The sequence below is a fragment of the Aptenodytes patagonicus genome, chromosome 2 (assembly GCF_965638725.1).
Source record: "Aptenodytes patagonicus chromosome 2, bAptPat1.pri.cur, whole genome shotgun sequence".
Lineage (NCBI taxonomy): Eukaryota > Metazoa > Chordata > Aves > Sphenisciformes > Spheniscidae > Aptenodytes > Aptenodytes patagonicus.
The window spans coordinates 97050663-97068008 of record NC_134950.1 but is presented as its reverse complement, the minus strand read 5'-3'; the positions used below and the strand labels follow the sequence as shown (position 1 = coordinate 97068008).

At 42.4% G+C, this 17346-nt stretch overlaps 1 protein-coding gene across 1 annotated transcript in view; it reads left to right on the top strand.

Moving 5' to 3' along the window:
* The window catches only part of F13A1 (coagulation factor XIII A chain), a 60452-nt gene that overhangs the window by 26867 nt on the left and 16239 nt on the right, over positions 1–17346 (top strand). Inside the window, exons 6-8 of the mRNA XM_076330492.1 lie at positions 4118–4225; positions 6739–6913; positions 10617–10755. Coding sequence (XP_076186607.1) covers positions 4118–4225; positions 6739–6913; positions 10617–10755 — 422 coding nt within the window. The remainder of the gene's footprint in view (positions 1–4117; positions 4226–6738; positions 6914–10616; positions 10756–17346) is intronic.

The following is a 17346-nucleotide window of genomic DNA, read 5'->3' as shown; positions in this document are numbered from 1 at the left end:
GTGAATCGGACTGAAGAGCTGATCTAGCTGAATAAGCGTCTCCTTGATTTTTTACTTTCTTTCCCCTGGGTTATTTTTTGGGCTTGCCCTGTTCCTAGATTTGGGATTCACTCCATGACAGATGTAAGGGGGAGGGAGAGAGGGGAATGCGTGGCTGGAGGTGGACAGTACTGCTTAAACCAGCTGCTGGATTTATGTCCCAAGATGCTAAATTTATGGCCTATGGTGGCTTGGCCTGAGGTGCTTGTATTCCGCAAATCTGGTACGTTCCTGACAAAAACACCAGCCTCCCTAGAGAAACTGCCTTATTTATTTGGTTTTGCTAGGAGGTGGTTCTGCCTGGGAGGTTAGGGCTGTTCCATATCCCTTTGTCGTGTACTTTCATTCCTGTGTTGTCTGAAATTGGAGGACCTGATTTCCACACTGTGCTGTGGTGCACCTTTTGCTATCACTTGCCTGTGTGAAAACTGAGTGTGGCAGATGTATCTAAAGGGGCCCAAGCCAACAGTTTTAATGGGATCAATCATTTTGTATGGGTGTAACAGACATCTCAAACTGCAAAGCAATGGAAATACATTCTTCTGGTTCTCTCACTTTCAGTGAGATGGAGGACGTAATGTTCCTGATCTTACCCAGACAATTTCCAGCCATTAAAAACATGCATCTTCCTCATTTTCAGCAATCCTGGATATTAAGAATAAGAGCATTGCTGTGAGTGAGTAAAAGTACTAGCAGCAAGGCCTATATTATAGGTATATCACACATGTATGCATCTTGTATTTATGACATATAGCCCTGTACAACAGTGTTAAGTAAAAAGCATAAGGCCACACAATCATAGAGATGAAAGGTATATGGTCATATACAAAAATACAGATAGACTTGTGCATGGTAATATTCTTAGGCTAAAAAATTGCTTTGAACAATGACAGCTGGAAGCTTTAACTCAGGTTGTAAATTAAAAAGGAACATACAGTTCAAAACTGGGTTACTAGTGGGAGATGATTCTCACAGCTGCTGTCTTTAATGAGCACCATCAACATGAGAAGAGGAAAGACAAGAAAAATGGGCCGAGGAAGAAAAAACAACAGGCCAGTTAAAACATGGCTGTAATGCATGAAGATGGAGATGTTCCTTGTAACATGACTGTGATTCCTTTCTTCTAAGAAAGCGTAAATAGCCATTCACTCAGAAAAGCCCACAGGGGATTCAGGTGAAATTTGGCTTTGGAAGAAATCTAGGCCCATAGGAATTCTCTGGCTGAGAAATGTCAGAAATTGAATGCTGTGTTGATCATTTAACATTGCTTTTTTGTGAGAAAAATAAACTAAAACAGGTGGGCATAGAGTTCTTGTTGCCATCCTGAGTTGTCTCATGTCCACACACCGAGCTGCATTAGCTTTGCAGCCCACTGTGCACATGTAATTTTACAGCATGTGCATTTGGTCAGATCAGACCACAGGCAACATGAAATCACATCTGCCTGCAGCTGACGGTGAGAAATACAGCCCTAATTCAACCAGTGCAAAAGGTGATACAGCCCCTTTTACTCTGATTTAGATGGAAGGTCATCTGTTAGAAACAGGTTAGCATGAGAGAGGATGCCCACTGAAGGCCAGCCCGACTAAATGCTTTGCTCTGTAACACGATGCACATCTGTGTGCAGACAGAACCCCTTTGCCTGTGTGTTTTCTCATGCCTTGTTTTCCATCTGAAGTCTTTCCCAGGTGGCTCTGCCAAAGTTTCTTGGTCCTGAATTTGGTTTATCTCCATTTCAGCTTGTGTTGAGCAGGCAGTGCCTGCTCCTGGCCCAAGTTCACTCACCTGTCCTGGCTGCCTGCTGCTGCTCTGTTTCCTCTGACATTTCAGGGATGATGAGCCTTACAAGTGCTATGTTTTTATTCCATTTCCCTCTAGATAACATTTTCATGCCAAGAGTGAGAGCAGGAAACCAATTTAGTTTGATTTAATGTTTTTAAATCCCTGGATAGTGAAGAAGGGCAAAACTGGCTTTAGAGTTAAGGCTACTCTGCATCCTACACTACTGCAACAGTGTAAGGCAGCTAGACTTTACAGCTTGCCCTACCTCTTCTCCTGTTAATCCAGTTATTTCACAATCATTCATGTCATTTTTTAAATGCTAAGGTGGAAGGCAACAACCCTGATAGCAATTTCTTTCCTCTTTATTCTTCCTGTATATGCTGACAAGATTGACAGCGTCTCATAAACTGTAGATGAGAAAGATTTAATTTGCAGGGTAAACTTCTTATTGATTTAACTCCAGTCTTAGGCACTGCTGATGACTTGAAGTGCAGAAAGCAGATTTTGATCCTGGTGAAAGTGATAAATCATTGGGCCAGACCAGAAGAAAAGTGAACTTGAAGCAGGAAGGACAGCTATGAAGCCCCAAGTTTACATTATCTGTTGTGAGGATACTCCTTAGGAAGGAGGGTCTCTACAGCACAGTCATTCACCCAAGATTATTTACATCACATACCAGTGGAGTGGACTGGAGAGTCTATCATGCAATTATTCAGCTTCCCAGGGATGATACAATATTAGGAGTAGGTCCCTGGGAAACACTGATCCCTCTTTCCCTATTTGCGCAAACACCATGAACTCAGCTTTGCTCAGACTATAAGATGTTACTCACTAGTGAATGTCTGCTCCAGAGAAGGTAATTCAATGCAGGCGTGGGTGATGATGAGAGAGGTGTGCTGCCTTGGTGGATGTTTGCTGAAAAGGATCCATATGATGGTGGTACACTGAGCAATGAGAGCCAGGCAGGCTCGAGGCAGAGGCAAGGAACAGGATTTTCCTTGGCCAGGAAATGGCTGAGGGTGGTGAAACACGGTGGTGCCTCTGCTTTCTTGGCTTATGCCAGAGCTCGGCTGCTGCCTGGGATGTCACCCCCATCCATCCCATCTTCCCTGCAGCATCAGCAGCAGTCTTGACTCTTTGGGGCTTCCTTTTCAGCTCTCTGGCCTCATTCTTCCTTCTCCTCTGCCTCTCCCTGGGCTGCCGAAGCAGCAGCTTGGCCTGGGCTCTTGCTCACTTTCTTCGGGAGGCAAAACTCAGATCACCCTTATCTGCCAAGAAGCCCTAAGCCAGGCTGGAGACAGTTGCAAAATCAATCCAGCTATAGTAGCAGCATGAGAGCAAAAATCCTCTTAGTGTGAATCATATTTAAGGATGCAAACGTTGAACATAAAGCCTAACATGGCAATGGGATGAGGTCTGTGGAGTTTCTGTATCAGCCTTGAGTATTAATATAAGATTGTGTATCTGGAAGATACTTGTTTCATTAATGTGCATTTCCCTGTCTCCTACTGTTTTCAAGGGACAGTTATTTTCCTTTGCTATGCAGTTTCTCCTAAGGAAAATGAAATACATCACAGGGCAAGTTCTGTGACAAATAGTTTCTGGTCTATTTAGGCACCTCTGCCCTCAATTCATTCTTGTGCTTGTTCATGCTGGATCGAAGAAACTGTACCTTTTCACTCTATTTTTGAAGAAGACTACTTTAGGTCACTTGGTATTTTTGATGTCTAAGTTTCGTAGACCAGGCTTAATCTATATAATCAGCTTTTGGCTTGTCAATTTTAAACATATTTAAAAATTAATTTTAAAATGTAAGTGTCTTCAAATTAACTTTGGCAAACCATTTATTGTTCAGCTTCCCAGCATTGCATTGGCTGTGTCACAGAGGTCCTAAAATTAACAGGTCTGGAATCTGTGAAGGACATGAAGTCCTTCGCAAGCAGACTAGCTTTTTGTAGTTATTATTATAATATCTTCCTATTATATACTTGTTAGCACTTAAAATTTTATGTCCTGTCAGAAAGGCTGTGTTGTCATTTTAACCTTCTGGAAACCGGACTGAGATTGAATTGAAAATGACACTCTTTTCCCTCACAGCATCTCACATTTTTTTGCTATACATGAGTGATTATACTAGAAGAAAACTTGTATTTTTAAACACAGAACTTTGCCTTGACCAGCTAATTTTGAAGCTGATCAGCTATTATAACAACAATGAAAGATAAGTTTTCCTTTGCTTTCCAGAATAAAAAGTGACTCAATTTTCTTTCTGTTTCCCTTTTTATTTTCTTTTTAGTTTGAAGAAAATATTCTGGATGCTTGCCTGTTCTTGATGGACAAGGCAGAATTGGAGCTCTCTGGACGTGGAAACCCAATCAAAATCTGCCGTGTTGTCTCTGCAGTGGTATGTAATAGATGCCTAAGATGTGTCAGAAGCGACTCATAAATCAAAGCCAGGCTGGTTTAACTGGCCCTCGTGCCCCAGTGTGCTCACTCCCACAGGTGCCAGATCAATTGCCCATTCTGACCTCTGGGGTCTGGCATTTTATTTCGCTCCACTAAAGGTGAGATATTTATGTCGGCTCATCACCTTTTCCTGAGAATGGTACCTCACTGGTAGAAAAGCCACTTTTAGACATTGCACTCCAGGCATGATAGCATTTCTTGTGACACTGTGCTCACTTTCTGGTAGCTGAGATAACTGAGAAAGCTATTTCTGGCATGGATGGTAAGGTGGCATGGTGGGTGGAATTTGGGATGGGGAACTGAGAGACTTTATGTGGACTAACCTCAAAGGGATCTTAAGACACTGCCATGGTGGATGTCACTGTGTCTGATTTTTAAGCCTCAGATGGCCTAGTCAAGCTGATGACATTTACGTAAGATACCTTGGCCCCAGAAGAAAGCACTGTGAGAGCTGTGCTCTTAAACATGGGGCCACAAAACTTACTGTATTCAGAATGCAGGTTCCTAAAATAACCAGAAGCAAAAAGTAAGTTCCCACACCTCCATTCTTTCCAGCTGCTAGGCAGCAGGAGTCATGCTGTGGGTACAACAGCAGCCCCATCTCTGGTATGCAAGATGAAAGACTCATCCAGGATGTGGAAGGCAGAAGCTGCATCCTCTCCTCTGCCTTATAGAGGTCTGAACTGATGCCTTCTGCTTCCCAGAAGAATACCCTATTCATCAAGCCTAGCGTCATTAGATGTTCTCCAAAGTCAGCTACTAAAACAGACTGTCTACGAAACATGGCTGCTGGAGATGGATAATCCTTTAATCCACTTGTTACAGCATTTGCCCAGGCTTTAAGAGAATGAGCTCTTTGTCTTAGACGACATTGAAATGGGATCTCCAGCCTCTCAGTGCCACATGCTGATTTTTACATAACATCAAGTTAAATAGAACAGCTTCAGCAAGAAGAATTGAGAGCACCCCCACTTCTCTTTCTCTTTTAACCGTTTGGTTAGTTTTTTCACCCCAGACATTAGAAATATGGCTTCAGACCTTCAGACAGAAGTAAGAACTGAATGTGGTTCCCTCATAACTGGGCTGGTAGATGTAAAGGGTCCCTCATGCAGGGACACTGGAAGCCCTATGGGCAGAATAGCACAAAGTATATGAACCCAAAGGGGGCTTGGATATTATTTAGGTTTTGAGCCACTCAATCATTTCAGGGAGGTGGAGAAGTTCACCATCGGAAAGCCAGGAGTCAATGGACTTTAGGTCTAATCTGCAGGATTAGGCCATAGCGGGTGGGAGTTTTGGCCATCTGAAATCTGGACCTCAGTAAGAAGTGGCCAAGAGGTGTTGAAGTCCTGCCTGTGTTCCTTACCCTCATTCTTGCTCAAGATGTGACATGGTAGTGCTGAGTTTGTCTGAGGAGGTGCCCCATGCTGGGATCCTTCTGAGGCTTCCTGATGTTGCAGAGCAGGTAGAGTCACCCCCTTCTTCGTCTCTTTACATCCAGAGGAGAGCCTGAAGATCAACACTCTGCCCTGTCCTTGAAGTGCCTCGTTTCTTGGCATGTTTCCCACAACAGTGAGATGGGCGCAACCCCTTAACCCTTTGATTATGACTCTGAATACTTATCTTTATTCAGTCCTAGGGTTCACAGCAAGTCGATTTTCTAATTATAAAACAGTAGTTAATCCAGCCAAAAGCTTTTAAATGAGAATTGTGATTTATTTGGCTGGCACGTAGCTGTTCCACATTAGCATAATTAAAAGGTACAGAGCGAATGAGCTTTTTGCACAGCCTCAACTGGTTTGGTTCAAATTGCAGCTAGGAGATGTATTGCTCGTTAATGCCTATCAGTATAGCCATTAGTCAGCAAAACTCCTTGCTTTGTATAATCTTACTAGGGGAGAACTTATGCAGCAAATTCCTTCTTGTTTTCATGTGTGCTGGACCGAAGAAATTAGTTTCTACTCTAAAAATAACAGTGGACTGGTTCTCCTCTCAATCTGCTGTAAATCAGGAGTGATTTTATTAAAATCTCTGGGCTGATATAGACAGAAAAAACAAACGATGTTAGAAAAGAATCCAGCTTAGTATTTCTGAGGCTTGCTTATCAGTTTATAACTGATCATGTTTATTATAAATACATAGCAATAAGCATGTTTAATGTTAATAAAACTTACTAAACTGGCAACATGGATGCTCAGTGTGGTGATTTAATTTTGCCATTATTTTTAAGTGTCTGACCTTCATTCAAAATTGTTCAGTGATGGAGAATCCATGGCCCTTAGCAAGATTGTTCTATTCATCTCCTACCTTCATAATTAAACATTTTTGTCTTATTTCTAGCCTAAACTTGGCTATATTCAGTCTCTCCCACCCTATCTTTGTCTGCGGGGTTAAAGAGCTCTTTATTATTCAGTCTCTGACATCCCTAATGCTCATTTCCTTTGTCTTTAGATCAACTCCAGGGATGATAATGGTGTGATTGCTGGATCCTGGGACAATGCATACACTTACGGGGTCGCACCTTCAGCCTGGACGGGAAGCGTGGACATTCTTTTGGAGTATTACAGTTCTAAGCAACCAGTGCGATACGGCCAGTGCTGGGTCTTTGCCGGTGTCTTCAACACATGTAGGTATCGGTGAGAAAAGCTACACCCTGCTATATGATTCTTGCATAACAGAGAGAGCTTTTAGGTTAAACTAGCTAAAATACTTCCTGGCTCTGTGGTGTTCAGGAGTAAATAGTAGTGATACTTAAAAATACATGGCTAAAATAGATGCTCTTTAAATAAACTTTTGGCATCTCCTTCAGTTCGGCTGCTCTTCCATACAAATCTGTTAACTATTTATTTGTTCAGTAAAATGTATTCAGTGACTCACAGAGACTAAGTTTGGGAGAGAGAAAGTTAGTCTTTTGGCACACTCCAAATATCTGTTAGGAAATCTGAGATGAACACGGGGCTTCTTATCTAGACCTGCAACGTGAAACTATTACCCAATATGGGATATGTGATGGTGTCTCTGCTCCAGAAAGGCTAAATCTCACCTACCGAGGATTGTTCCTAGCAAGACTGACGTGCACTGTCCAGCACCAGTCTACTGAGCACTGTTAACACTTCCTATGGAGTTTGTGAGCGAGAACAATGAGGAAAATGCTGGCCTGGTTTATGAATTGTCTAGCACTACAAGGTTAAGTCTAAACATGCTTGCTCGAACCAGAGTTTCAATGTTGCAGCGAACGGGGTGTTGCAGGTTGTAAAACCCAGTAGGGAAAGCAGCGTTGGATTGGTCCTATTTTTTTACTGTCTAGCACTTGCTAACAACAGCATCCCAGATGAACACTACTAATACACTGGAACACACTGCAGCGTATTAGGAGTCAAGAAAGACTCTGGGAATGTAAAAAATGTGCATTATACAGATAATGGGAACCAGACATTGGAAGCAATGCTTATGTCGAGTGCCAATGTAGAGCCAGTCAAGCAGTTCCTATGCTTATGGCACTGGCCAATAGAAGAAGCTGAACAGAAGCTAAAAGTAAGTGTCTGTCTTAAGCCCAGATGATCTTCCTGGGAGGCACTTACAACATATGCCTTTAAGTATCAGACTGGGAGGGACCAGATCAGCTTAGGACCAGGGGGACACAATGGGTATTTCTGCAGGCTTGGAGCCTACTTTGCATCAAGTACTTTTCAGCCACAGCTGAAGGTCTAAGCTTTGGTCCTTGTATTCAAGATGTGAAAAGGAAATTACAGAAAAACTCTCCATGAAACCTTTCCTTTTTTCATCTGTCTCGATACTGTCACATGTTGCTGTCTCAAGGAATAGCATTACACTTCTCTTTACGTTATACTTTTATCAAAAATGAAGGATATTAATCACCCATCTTCTGCAGCAAACATGGAAATTGAATAATTAATTACAAGTTACAAGACTGGTTCTTCACCCTCAGGCAGCCCTGGACATGTCTGCATTTTCATTTCATTTTTGCCTGTTCTGTACATGTGTGTTTCATTTTGTACATAATTTTCCTCCAGTCTGGATAATTGAATTTCATAACTCATTTTGGTTACCTGAGGTAGTTCAAAAGCTATGCAAAACAGTAAGGACCTCGGAAATAAAGCTGTTTTCTGACCACCTAGCCCTCTGCTGGCACACATTTCTCACAGCTGTGGCAGGGGAAGCAGTTTCAGGTTTCTCTGCTTCTCTCTCATATATCTGGAGAGGTTCCTGTTTTGATTTGGGGAGGCGCTGGCAGGTGTTCTGTCCTTTGACATATGAAATGGTTCATTTTATTCCTGGTGCAATGGGATAATCGGCAATCACCCACACCCGAAGAACCTGAGAGATGTCTACTTCCTTCACTGCCTGAGGTCGCATGGTCTGTACTTGATGCTCCTCAGCCTCTGCACAACGCAATGGGTTCAAAAAGGCTCTTGCAAATGTTTCCTATGGATGTAGCTCCTCACAGTGGCTTCCACCTGTTGCTTCATCTGGATTTCCCTAGATCACAGACACACATACCAGTTCTCCCACCTTCCCCCCCGCACTGGCCCTGAGTCACCACTGCGCAGTATTTTGCCTCCAGGCCACTGTGAAACTGGGGCGAGGCAGTGGAGACCTGGAGCCTGCCGTGTTAAATGGAGAGGCGTATTTATCTGGGGCAAAACTAGACTCGGTTTGCTGACTAAGTTAGTCAAGTCAGAGACCTGGTACTTTGTACTGCTGCAAGGATTGCTGAAGTATAAAGTTTGTTGAGCATTATGAAATGAAAATGTGGCTGATCTGATACATAATCACTGACACGTCCAGCTGCTGACCACTGCACAGAGAGGACAGCAAAGGTCCGAACAGCCATGTGCAACTAAAAGGGTTGTTTTGAGCTCATTTTGTGTCTTTCTCAGCTGCCAATGTTTTATCATTGTGACCAGTCCAGCTTTCCAAGGTTACTATATTGTATACTCTGGCTAGTCGTCCGTTAAAAATGCTAAAACATTCTGAAAAATGGTCATTAATCTTGAAATTGTCAGACAAATTATTTCCAATGAGCCCTGATGGCTCATGTGCTGGAAGCCTGGGAGGGCACTTGAATTAAGTTTAATCAATAGGTACATACGGTATTGGATGCATCCAGGTAATTTGTCATCCAGGAACTTGAAATGAATGTGCAGCGTTACACTTTATTGAGAGTCACAGTAGTGACACTAATGAATATACAAAACCCAGCAGTAGCAGCAAGGGCCATTCAACATTGCAGCATCAGAACTATTTTTGAATAGGATTTTCAATAGAAATGTTTTCCCTTTCCAGAAAAAAACCTCTGTTTTCTGCAGAACCATGTTGCTCCTAAATCAGAAAACAGGAACTTTTTCTGGCTGAGAGACAAAATACTTCATCTGGAGAAGCTGAAATGATGTGTCACCCTGCAGCCCCACTACCCCCTCAGGGCCATGCTCCATGCCTATTTATCAGCCAGGGTGCACCACACACACAGATGCCTAATGATGCACTACTACACTTCAGATGTAGCCATAGCGTTTGCACATATCCCAGATTTACCACTTGTCAAATGGGAAGAAGAGCCATCAGTGCTACATTGTGATGGTCTGCGATTTAGGGGTAGGGGCTTTTTTTTTTTTTTTTGATCCTCCTTTTGTAAGATCCTTTAAGGGAAGGGACTATTGACTCCAAAAGACTATTAATTAGCAATAAATACAAATTATGTAACGTATTTTGTTGAGACTCTCTAACTCTGACATTTCACTTGCAAATAATGCAGCTTTTCCCCCTTGTTTACAATAATTTTCTGCTTTATTCTTTGTTTTCTCCAGATCCCTTCTGACGGCAAATGTCAAACAGGAAAACTCCAAATCAACTAAAAGGAGACACTTTCTATTAATTTTCCATTTAGCACAGTCTCATGATTCTCCTGGGTTACTGACACTAGGAGACCTAATATATTTTGCATTTCTTGCAAGCTTAAACTTATTTTTCTTTATATCGCATTTGGTCATGCAGGGGACCCATTGCATCCAGATTTGCCCTGGAAAGCTACAGTGTGGTCACTATGCAAGACTATTCTAAAACTATTGGTAATCAGCTGCTTAGGTTATAACCATTGTACCATCACATATCTTGAATGCTCATCATTTTGGGACCGAATAAAATATTTAACGTATTCTATATAAAGGCAGATAGGAGGAATTATTTGGGTTGATTTGACTGGGTTTTTCCGTTTTATTCTAGTTATTAATAGTTTCTCCCTACTCATCCTGTCATCCATGAGCTCACTCTTCATATTTGCCCTCATCACACTTCTCTCTTTGCCACAGTTCTGAGGTGCTTGGGGATACCTGCAAGACTCGTTACCAACTATTCTTCTGCCCATGATAACAACGCCAATTTACAGTTGGACTTCTTTCTGGATGACAAAGGGGAAGTGGACACCAAACTTACAAAAGACTCTGTCTGGTGAGTTCTCCTGGCAAATGCCTTTAATGTGTCAACTATGTAAGTAGTAACAAACATGACAGCAATGCCTGTGGTTTATTTATTTCTCTGTGCATTGAAGAACACTGTTACCTTATGTAAAACAGAATGAATGGATTGTTAGTAGGCTGACTAACATGAAGTTCTTGTCATGTAAAGAGACATACCCTAGGGGATCCCACTACTAATGTTACCATTTGGTATAGTGCACATTTAAGCACACTGGAGGAGAGCTGGAATGGGTCTGTGCTCCTTAGGACCAGGACATTTCTAAAAATGGAAAGGGGTAGAATGGGTGCTTCCATCAGTCTGGAGCCAGGCTCAAAGGGATACCTCAATATCTATGGAAAAATGCCCTTATTGTCCTGCTTCTGCCCAGTTCCCATATTTGTAGGCTGGTTTTACATTGTGTACCTGCAGTCACTGTTGCAAATAGGTACTTTCCAAAATAAATCCAGTTCAGCTGAAAAAGAAACAAGCCAAGGTATCATACAAGTTACTGAAGTGCTATCGCCAGATATATAAAAAGAAAACTCCCTAGGAACAAGAAATGGAGTCTATGTATTCTTTTGGAGAAAACAGTGTTCTAACTTCCTCCTCAAACTCTTACTGTCTCCTGTCTGACAGAAGTGTAGCATATATTGATTATATGCTCTGTTCTGTAGAAATTATGTGTGGGTTATTGGGCCTCAAGCATCTCCTCCTCAGAGTGAAGCAGTGAATGTGACCTCTGTAGATATTCCTATATTCAGGAGATACTTGTCCTATTTGGTGTTAATATACCTGATTTGTGTCAATGATGTCTTCAACTCATCAGCATAGCTGCTCATCAGCATGTTTCATTAACAACTTAATCTCTGGAAGTCTTTCTATGAAAACTAATAAACCCATCCTGTGGTGGAGGAAATGACCGAACCTGTTGCTATAACCTCTTTTATGTGATTTCCATAATCTGCTACCAAGAGGGAATCTAAGGAAAACAATTAGGTTCATTTACAACTGAAGCTTGTATCACAGCATCACAGAATAGTCAAGACTGGAAGGGACCCCTGGAAGTCATCCAACCCCCCCTGCTCAAAGCAGGGTCAGCTAGAGCAGGTTGCTCAGGGCTGTGTCCAGTTGGGTTTTGAATACCTCCAAGGATGGACACTCCACAATCTCTCTGGGAAACTTGTGCCACTGCTCAACCACTCTCACAGTAAAAAAGTGTTTCCTGATGTTCAGACAGAATTTCCTGTGTTTCAATTTGTGCCCATTGCTTCTTGTCCTGTCATTGGGGGCCACTGGGAAGAGTCTGGCTCTGTCGTCTTCCCCCTGACTCCCTAACCAGGCATTTATACACATGGATAAGATCCTATTGAGCCTTCCCATCTCCACACTGAACAGTCCCAGCTCTCTCAGCCTCTCCTCGTGTACCGCCTCTAGTGTATCAGCCATTCCTTCCAGTTTTCTATATCAGCAAACTTGCTGAGGGTGTAGTAGGTCTCATCATCCAGGTCATTAATGAAGATGTTAAAGAGTACTGGACCCAATATCGACCCCTGGGGTACACAACTAGTCACTAGGCTCCAGCTGGAGTCCACACCAATGATCACAACCCTCTGATCCCAGCAGTTCAGCCAGTTTTCAATAAACCTTACTGTCCACTTATCTAGTCTATACTTCAATGGTTTGTCTATGAGGATGTTCTGGGAGACGGTGCTAAAGTCAAAAGAGAAACCAACCCCCATGCTCTGGTCTCCCCTTGCCCACTTAGTCATTCATTTCATCACAGAAGGCTATCAGGTTGCTCAGGCATGGCTGGCCCCTTGTAAATCCATGATGACTACTGCCAATCACCTTGTCCTTAATATGTTTGGAAATGTTTTCAAGAAGAATTTGCTCTATAACCTTCCAGGGATCAAGGTGAGGCTGACAAATCTCACCTGTAGTTCCCTGGGTACTCCTTCTTCTCTTTCTTGAAGAAAGGAGTGATACTTGCTTACTTCCAGTCCTTAGGAACCTCCCCCAGTCACCATGACCTTTCAAAGATAGATATGAGTGGTTTTACAGTGACATTGGCCAGCTCTCTCAGCACTTTTGGGACCATCCCATCAGATCCATTGGACTTCTGTGTGTCCAGTTTGTTTAAGTATTCTCTAACTTGTTCCTCCTCTACAGATGGTAAATTTTCGTTACTCCAAAATTCCACACTGGTCTCAGGGGCCGTGATGCCTGAGGGCAAATATTAGCAGTAAAAACCAAGCAAAGAAGACATTGAATACTTTGGCCTTTTCTTAGTCCTTTGCCACCAGGTCCCCTGCCCCATTCAGCAGCAGACCTGCATTTTCCATAGTCTTCCTTTTGATACTGATGTACTTGCCTTTCTTACTGCTCTTCACGTCCCTTGAGATACTCCGTTTGAGCTGGGTTTTGGCTTTCCTAAACCTGTCCCTGCATGCTCAGACAGCGTCTCTGTATTCCCTCTGGTCACCTGTGCTTACTTCCACCTCTTGTGCACTTTTTTTTTATGTTTGAGTTTAGTTGGGACCACCTTGTTCACCGTGTGGGCCTTGTGTTACTTTTGGCTGATTTCCTGCACATAGGGATGGACCACTTTTAAGCTTGGAGGAGGTGACCCTTGAAAAACAACTAGCTCTCCTGGACCCATCTTCTATCCAGAACTGCCTCCCATGGGATTCTTCCAAGCAGGACCTTAAACAGGCTAAAGCCTACTCTTCTGAAGTCAGGGTTGTGGTCCTGCTGTTTGCCTGTTCCCTCCTGTCAGGATCCTTGGGGGTTCCCAGTTTGCTAAGCTGCATCCGGTCTATGTGACAGCAGGACCTCAGTACGTCTCATGGGGCTGGTCCTTCTATGGCTCACAGTGTGGTAAAGGAACAGTCACTCTTCTGAAACCTCCTCTGCCTATAAATGGTGTGAAACAAGACCCAGCGACAGGCCACCTCACTGCTCAGTCCATATACACCCAGTAATGGATCATTGCCATGCTTCAGACTTTTCACTGTCACATCTCTTCTTCTCTCCTTCCCCTAACCTGATCTACGAAACAACTTTCACCTGCTTTTGACATTTCCTTTTACTTCCCTACCTCTCCTTTTCCCAGCTGTTTCCCAAGACTTTTTAATTCAGCCCTGGTTTTTTTCCATTCTTTTGGGACAGGGCCAGATCATCCAAAATCATCCTTGCTCCGCTGAAATCCATATGCAACTTCACACTAGCATTTCATCCTCCCATCCTACATTTGCTTTTCTTTGGCTTGATTACTTTTTGAACTGCCTTGTTCATCCTTTTATCCTCCTGGTGCATTTATTAGTACATGGTGCACATAACCCTTTGGGCATGACTTAATATATTACACACTCTTTTCATTTCTCCTCTGTGTCCTTTCTCTTCATTACTCTGTAACACTCCATGGTAGCCCACATGCCGACTTTAAATGTCTTGTGTCTTAACCTTGATTTTATTTTTAATGTCTCTTTTATTTCTTTCCTTTTTTTTTTTTTTAAGAGGACAAGCTCAAGGTATTTATAATGATTTTTTAAAATGTATTTCTCACTTTTATTTATAATCTCCCGAAAACTGGAAGCAAAGCCCTTTTTCTTTATTAATATACCATTTCTATTGCCTTGTACTGCTGGAGCTGATCTGTCTTCAGGTTTTAAATACTCCCAGACTTCAGGGATACTTGGAGCCAGGATTTTTAGTCCAATCAAGCTCTCTGAATGTTATCTGACATTTATTTATTTTTATTAAAGATCATCTTCTCCCTCAGGATAGGAAACAACTACAACAACAGAACGCATATGCAAAATTACACAGACTTTGCAAAAAGTTATTTTTATAAAGCTGGCCGGATTTGGGCCCATCAGTACTGCCTCTGTCCCCTTAGTTTGTTCTTCTTGTCTTTCTTAATGATGATATAAAGACACTTAAAGAATATTTCTTTTGGATGGGAATCAAGACTCACTCCTACTGTGAGATCCAAGCAGACTGATGTCAGTACTTCAGCAGAAACTTGCTCGAAGTCACCTGGCCCCAGGGGGTTCATCCCTGTCTAGGCGCATGGAGAAAGCCCTTCTGAGACCTCTGCTTTCCCATTCACTTCCAGCTCACTGTTCTCTAATTTCTCAATAATGTTATCAGTGTCTTTCTCAACCCCAATGCCTTATTAGCTTATTAGCTAATGAAAGGGCAGCAGCTGTTTCCAGCATGTGCCTGTCTCATAAGCAGTATGAAGTACCCTTCTTAAATTGTCTTCCAGGCATAAAACCCACCTGGTCATCTTTTATTAATTTCCCCATTGCTTTGTTTAGTCTATTTGTAATTATCTCTGTAAATATTTAATGGTCACTACATTGATCTGTATAGCCATTCTTGCTTTCTTTAATGTCTCAGGCTTGCTGTAGAATACAAGAACTACAGAATCAGTTTAACAAATTATGGCTGGGAAGCCAGCACCTCAGCTGTGCTCACTTCTACCTGAGAGAAGTTTCTGCTACATTTTGGAGAGGGAAGTGTTCCCCTCATCCTCCTTTCATTAATGCTCACGTGCTTTACAAGCAATGTCTTTCTGTCTATTCTCATTGTCGTGGTTTAACCTCAGTCGGTAACTGAGCACCACACAGCCGCTTGTTCACTCCCCGCCCCCCAGGTGGGATGGGGGAGAGAATTGGAAGAGCAGAAGTGAGAAAAAGTCGTGGGTTGAGATAAAAACAGTTTAATAATTGAAATAAAATGATAATAATAATGTAATAATAATAATAATAATAATAATAATAATAATAATAATAATAATAATAATAATACACAAAGCAAGTGATGCACAGTGCAATTGCTCACCACCCGCCGACTGATGCCCAGCCAGTCCCTGAGCAGCGGCCCCCCCGGCCAGCTTTCCCCAGTTTATGTACTGAGCATGACGTCACATGGTATGGAATGTTTCTTTGGCCAGTTTGGGTCAGCTGTCCTGGCTGTGCCCCCTCCCAGCTTCTTGTGCACCTCCAGCCTTCTCAGTCGGTAGAGCATGGGGAGCTGAAAAGTCCTTGACTAGTGTAAGCACTACCTAGCAACAACTAAAACATCGGTGCGTTATCAACTTTGTTCCCATCCTAAATCCAAAACACAGCACTGTACCAGCTACTAGGAAGGAAATTAACTCTATCCCTGCTGAAACCAGGATACTCATTCAATATCTTTAAGTGTATTTGTTATTTGCATGGTAGAAGACCTAAAAAAATTGCCGTCCTGTTGCTCCCAACACTACACCAATAGAAACCAGTAAGAAAGGTCCTGTCCCCTAGGATGAATATAGAAAAAAATATAGAAAAAACTGCATTACCTAATTACAGAATTGAAGCAGAGCTGCCATTTTCCGCACTGTTATCCCCCGCTTGGTTTTATCATCCTCCCTTCCTGCCTGCTCTTCAGGTTCTTCTTTCGCAGAACACAAAGCCAGTGACACATCTGAGTTTGATTCAAAGTGAACCAGTGAAGGTTTCAGGGCAGGGATTGTCTCTCTCACATGTCGGCATAACAGTTTTCAAAAACCCACCTACCACAAAGTGCATCCCCATTCTCTGGTAGCCCTCAGCAAAGCTCTGCGAGCATGATTCAGCATTGACTACTCTCAGCAGCATCAAAAATTTTTTGAGTGTGCATCATTTTCCTTGAATAATTCCTTTTTCTGTAGTGCTGCTTCATTAACTCTCCTAACGGACAAGCTTTCAAGTGAAATGGTATTTCATTTCATACCCTGATCCAAGCCCTCATTTCCACTTTGAAATGTCTTGTTAGACAAGCCTCAGATCCTTCCGACTCTGCTCCATGGCTGGTTTTCACCTATTATTAATGAAATGGTCAGAGTTTAACAATCCCCATTTTGGTTGCTAATATCATTGCGTGTACTAGGGGCTGTATCAGCAGCTACACAGATGTAATTTTATTCATATCTGCTGTAGGATATGTATAATTTGCAAGCAAAATTGCCTCTTTCTCTACTCCTTCCTTCTTTTATTTTTTGCAGTAATGAAATTCAAACACTTTGCTGGCTTTACTGCAAGACCCTCTTCCTAGATTGTCTTTTTTTCTTGCTTGTGCTCTCCCTTCAGCACCAGTAGCATTGCAGGAAGTTACAAGATCTGTCTTTCTTTTCTGCTCATCTTTGAAATATTCTGGGCAGACTGTGATGGTGCTGTAGTGTTTTTTTCTTTTCATGAGTATCCAGCCAAGTGAGGGCATTTCAACCCTGAGCACCTAGATGAACCACTCAGAAATTCACCTTTCAGCATACTGTTCTGGGCCCTAAAGGCAAGACTTGGCCCACAGTGGTTGTAGGTGGGTTTTATGGAAAGCTGTATGTTTTAGGAGATCTGACCTCCTCCATTGACATGACACACTGAGAAGACCTTATAAGGAATCCACAATGAGGATAGTCTTCTAAAGCCTATGCAGGGTCTTCTTCTCAACCAACATGGAAACCAGCTAAACATGTTTGTTTTGAGCCATGAAAACAAAGCTACACACTGTATGTTATGGAGTTGATCCTGAAATCTCTTGAGAAGAGGTGCCAAAGCT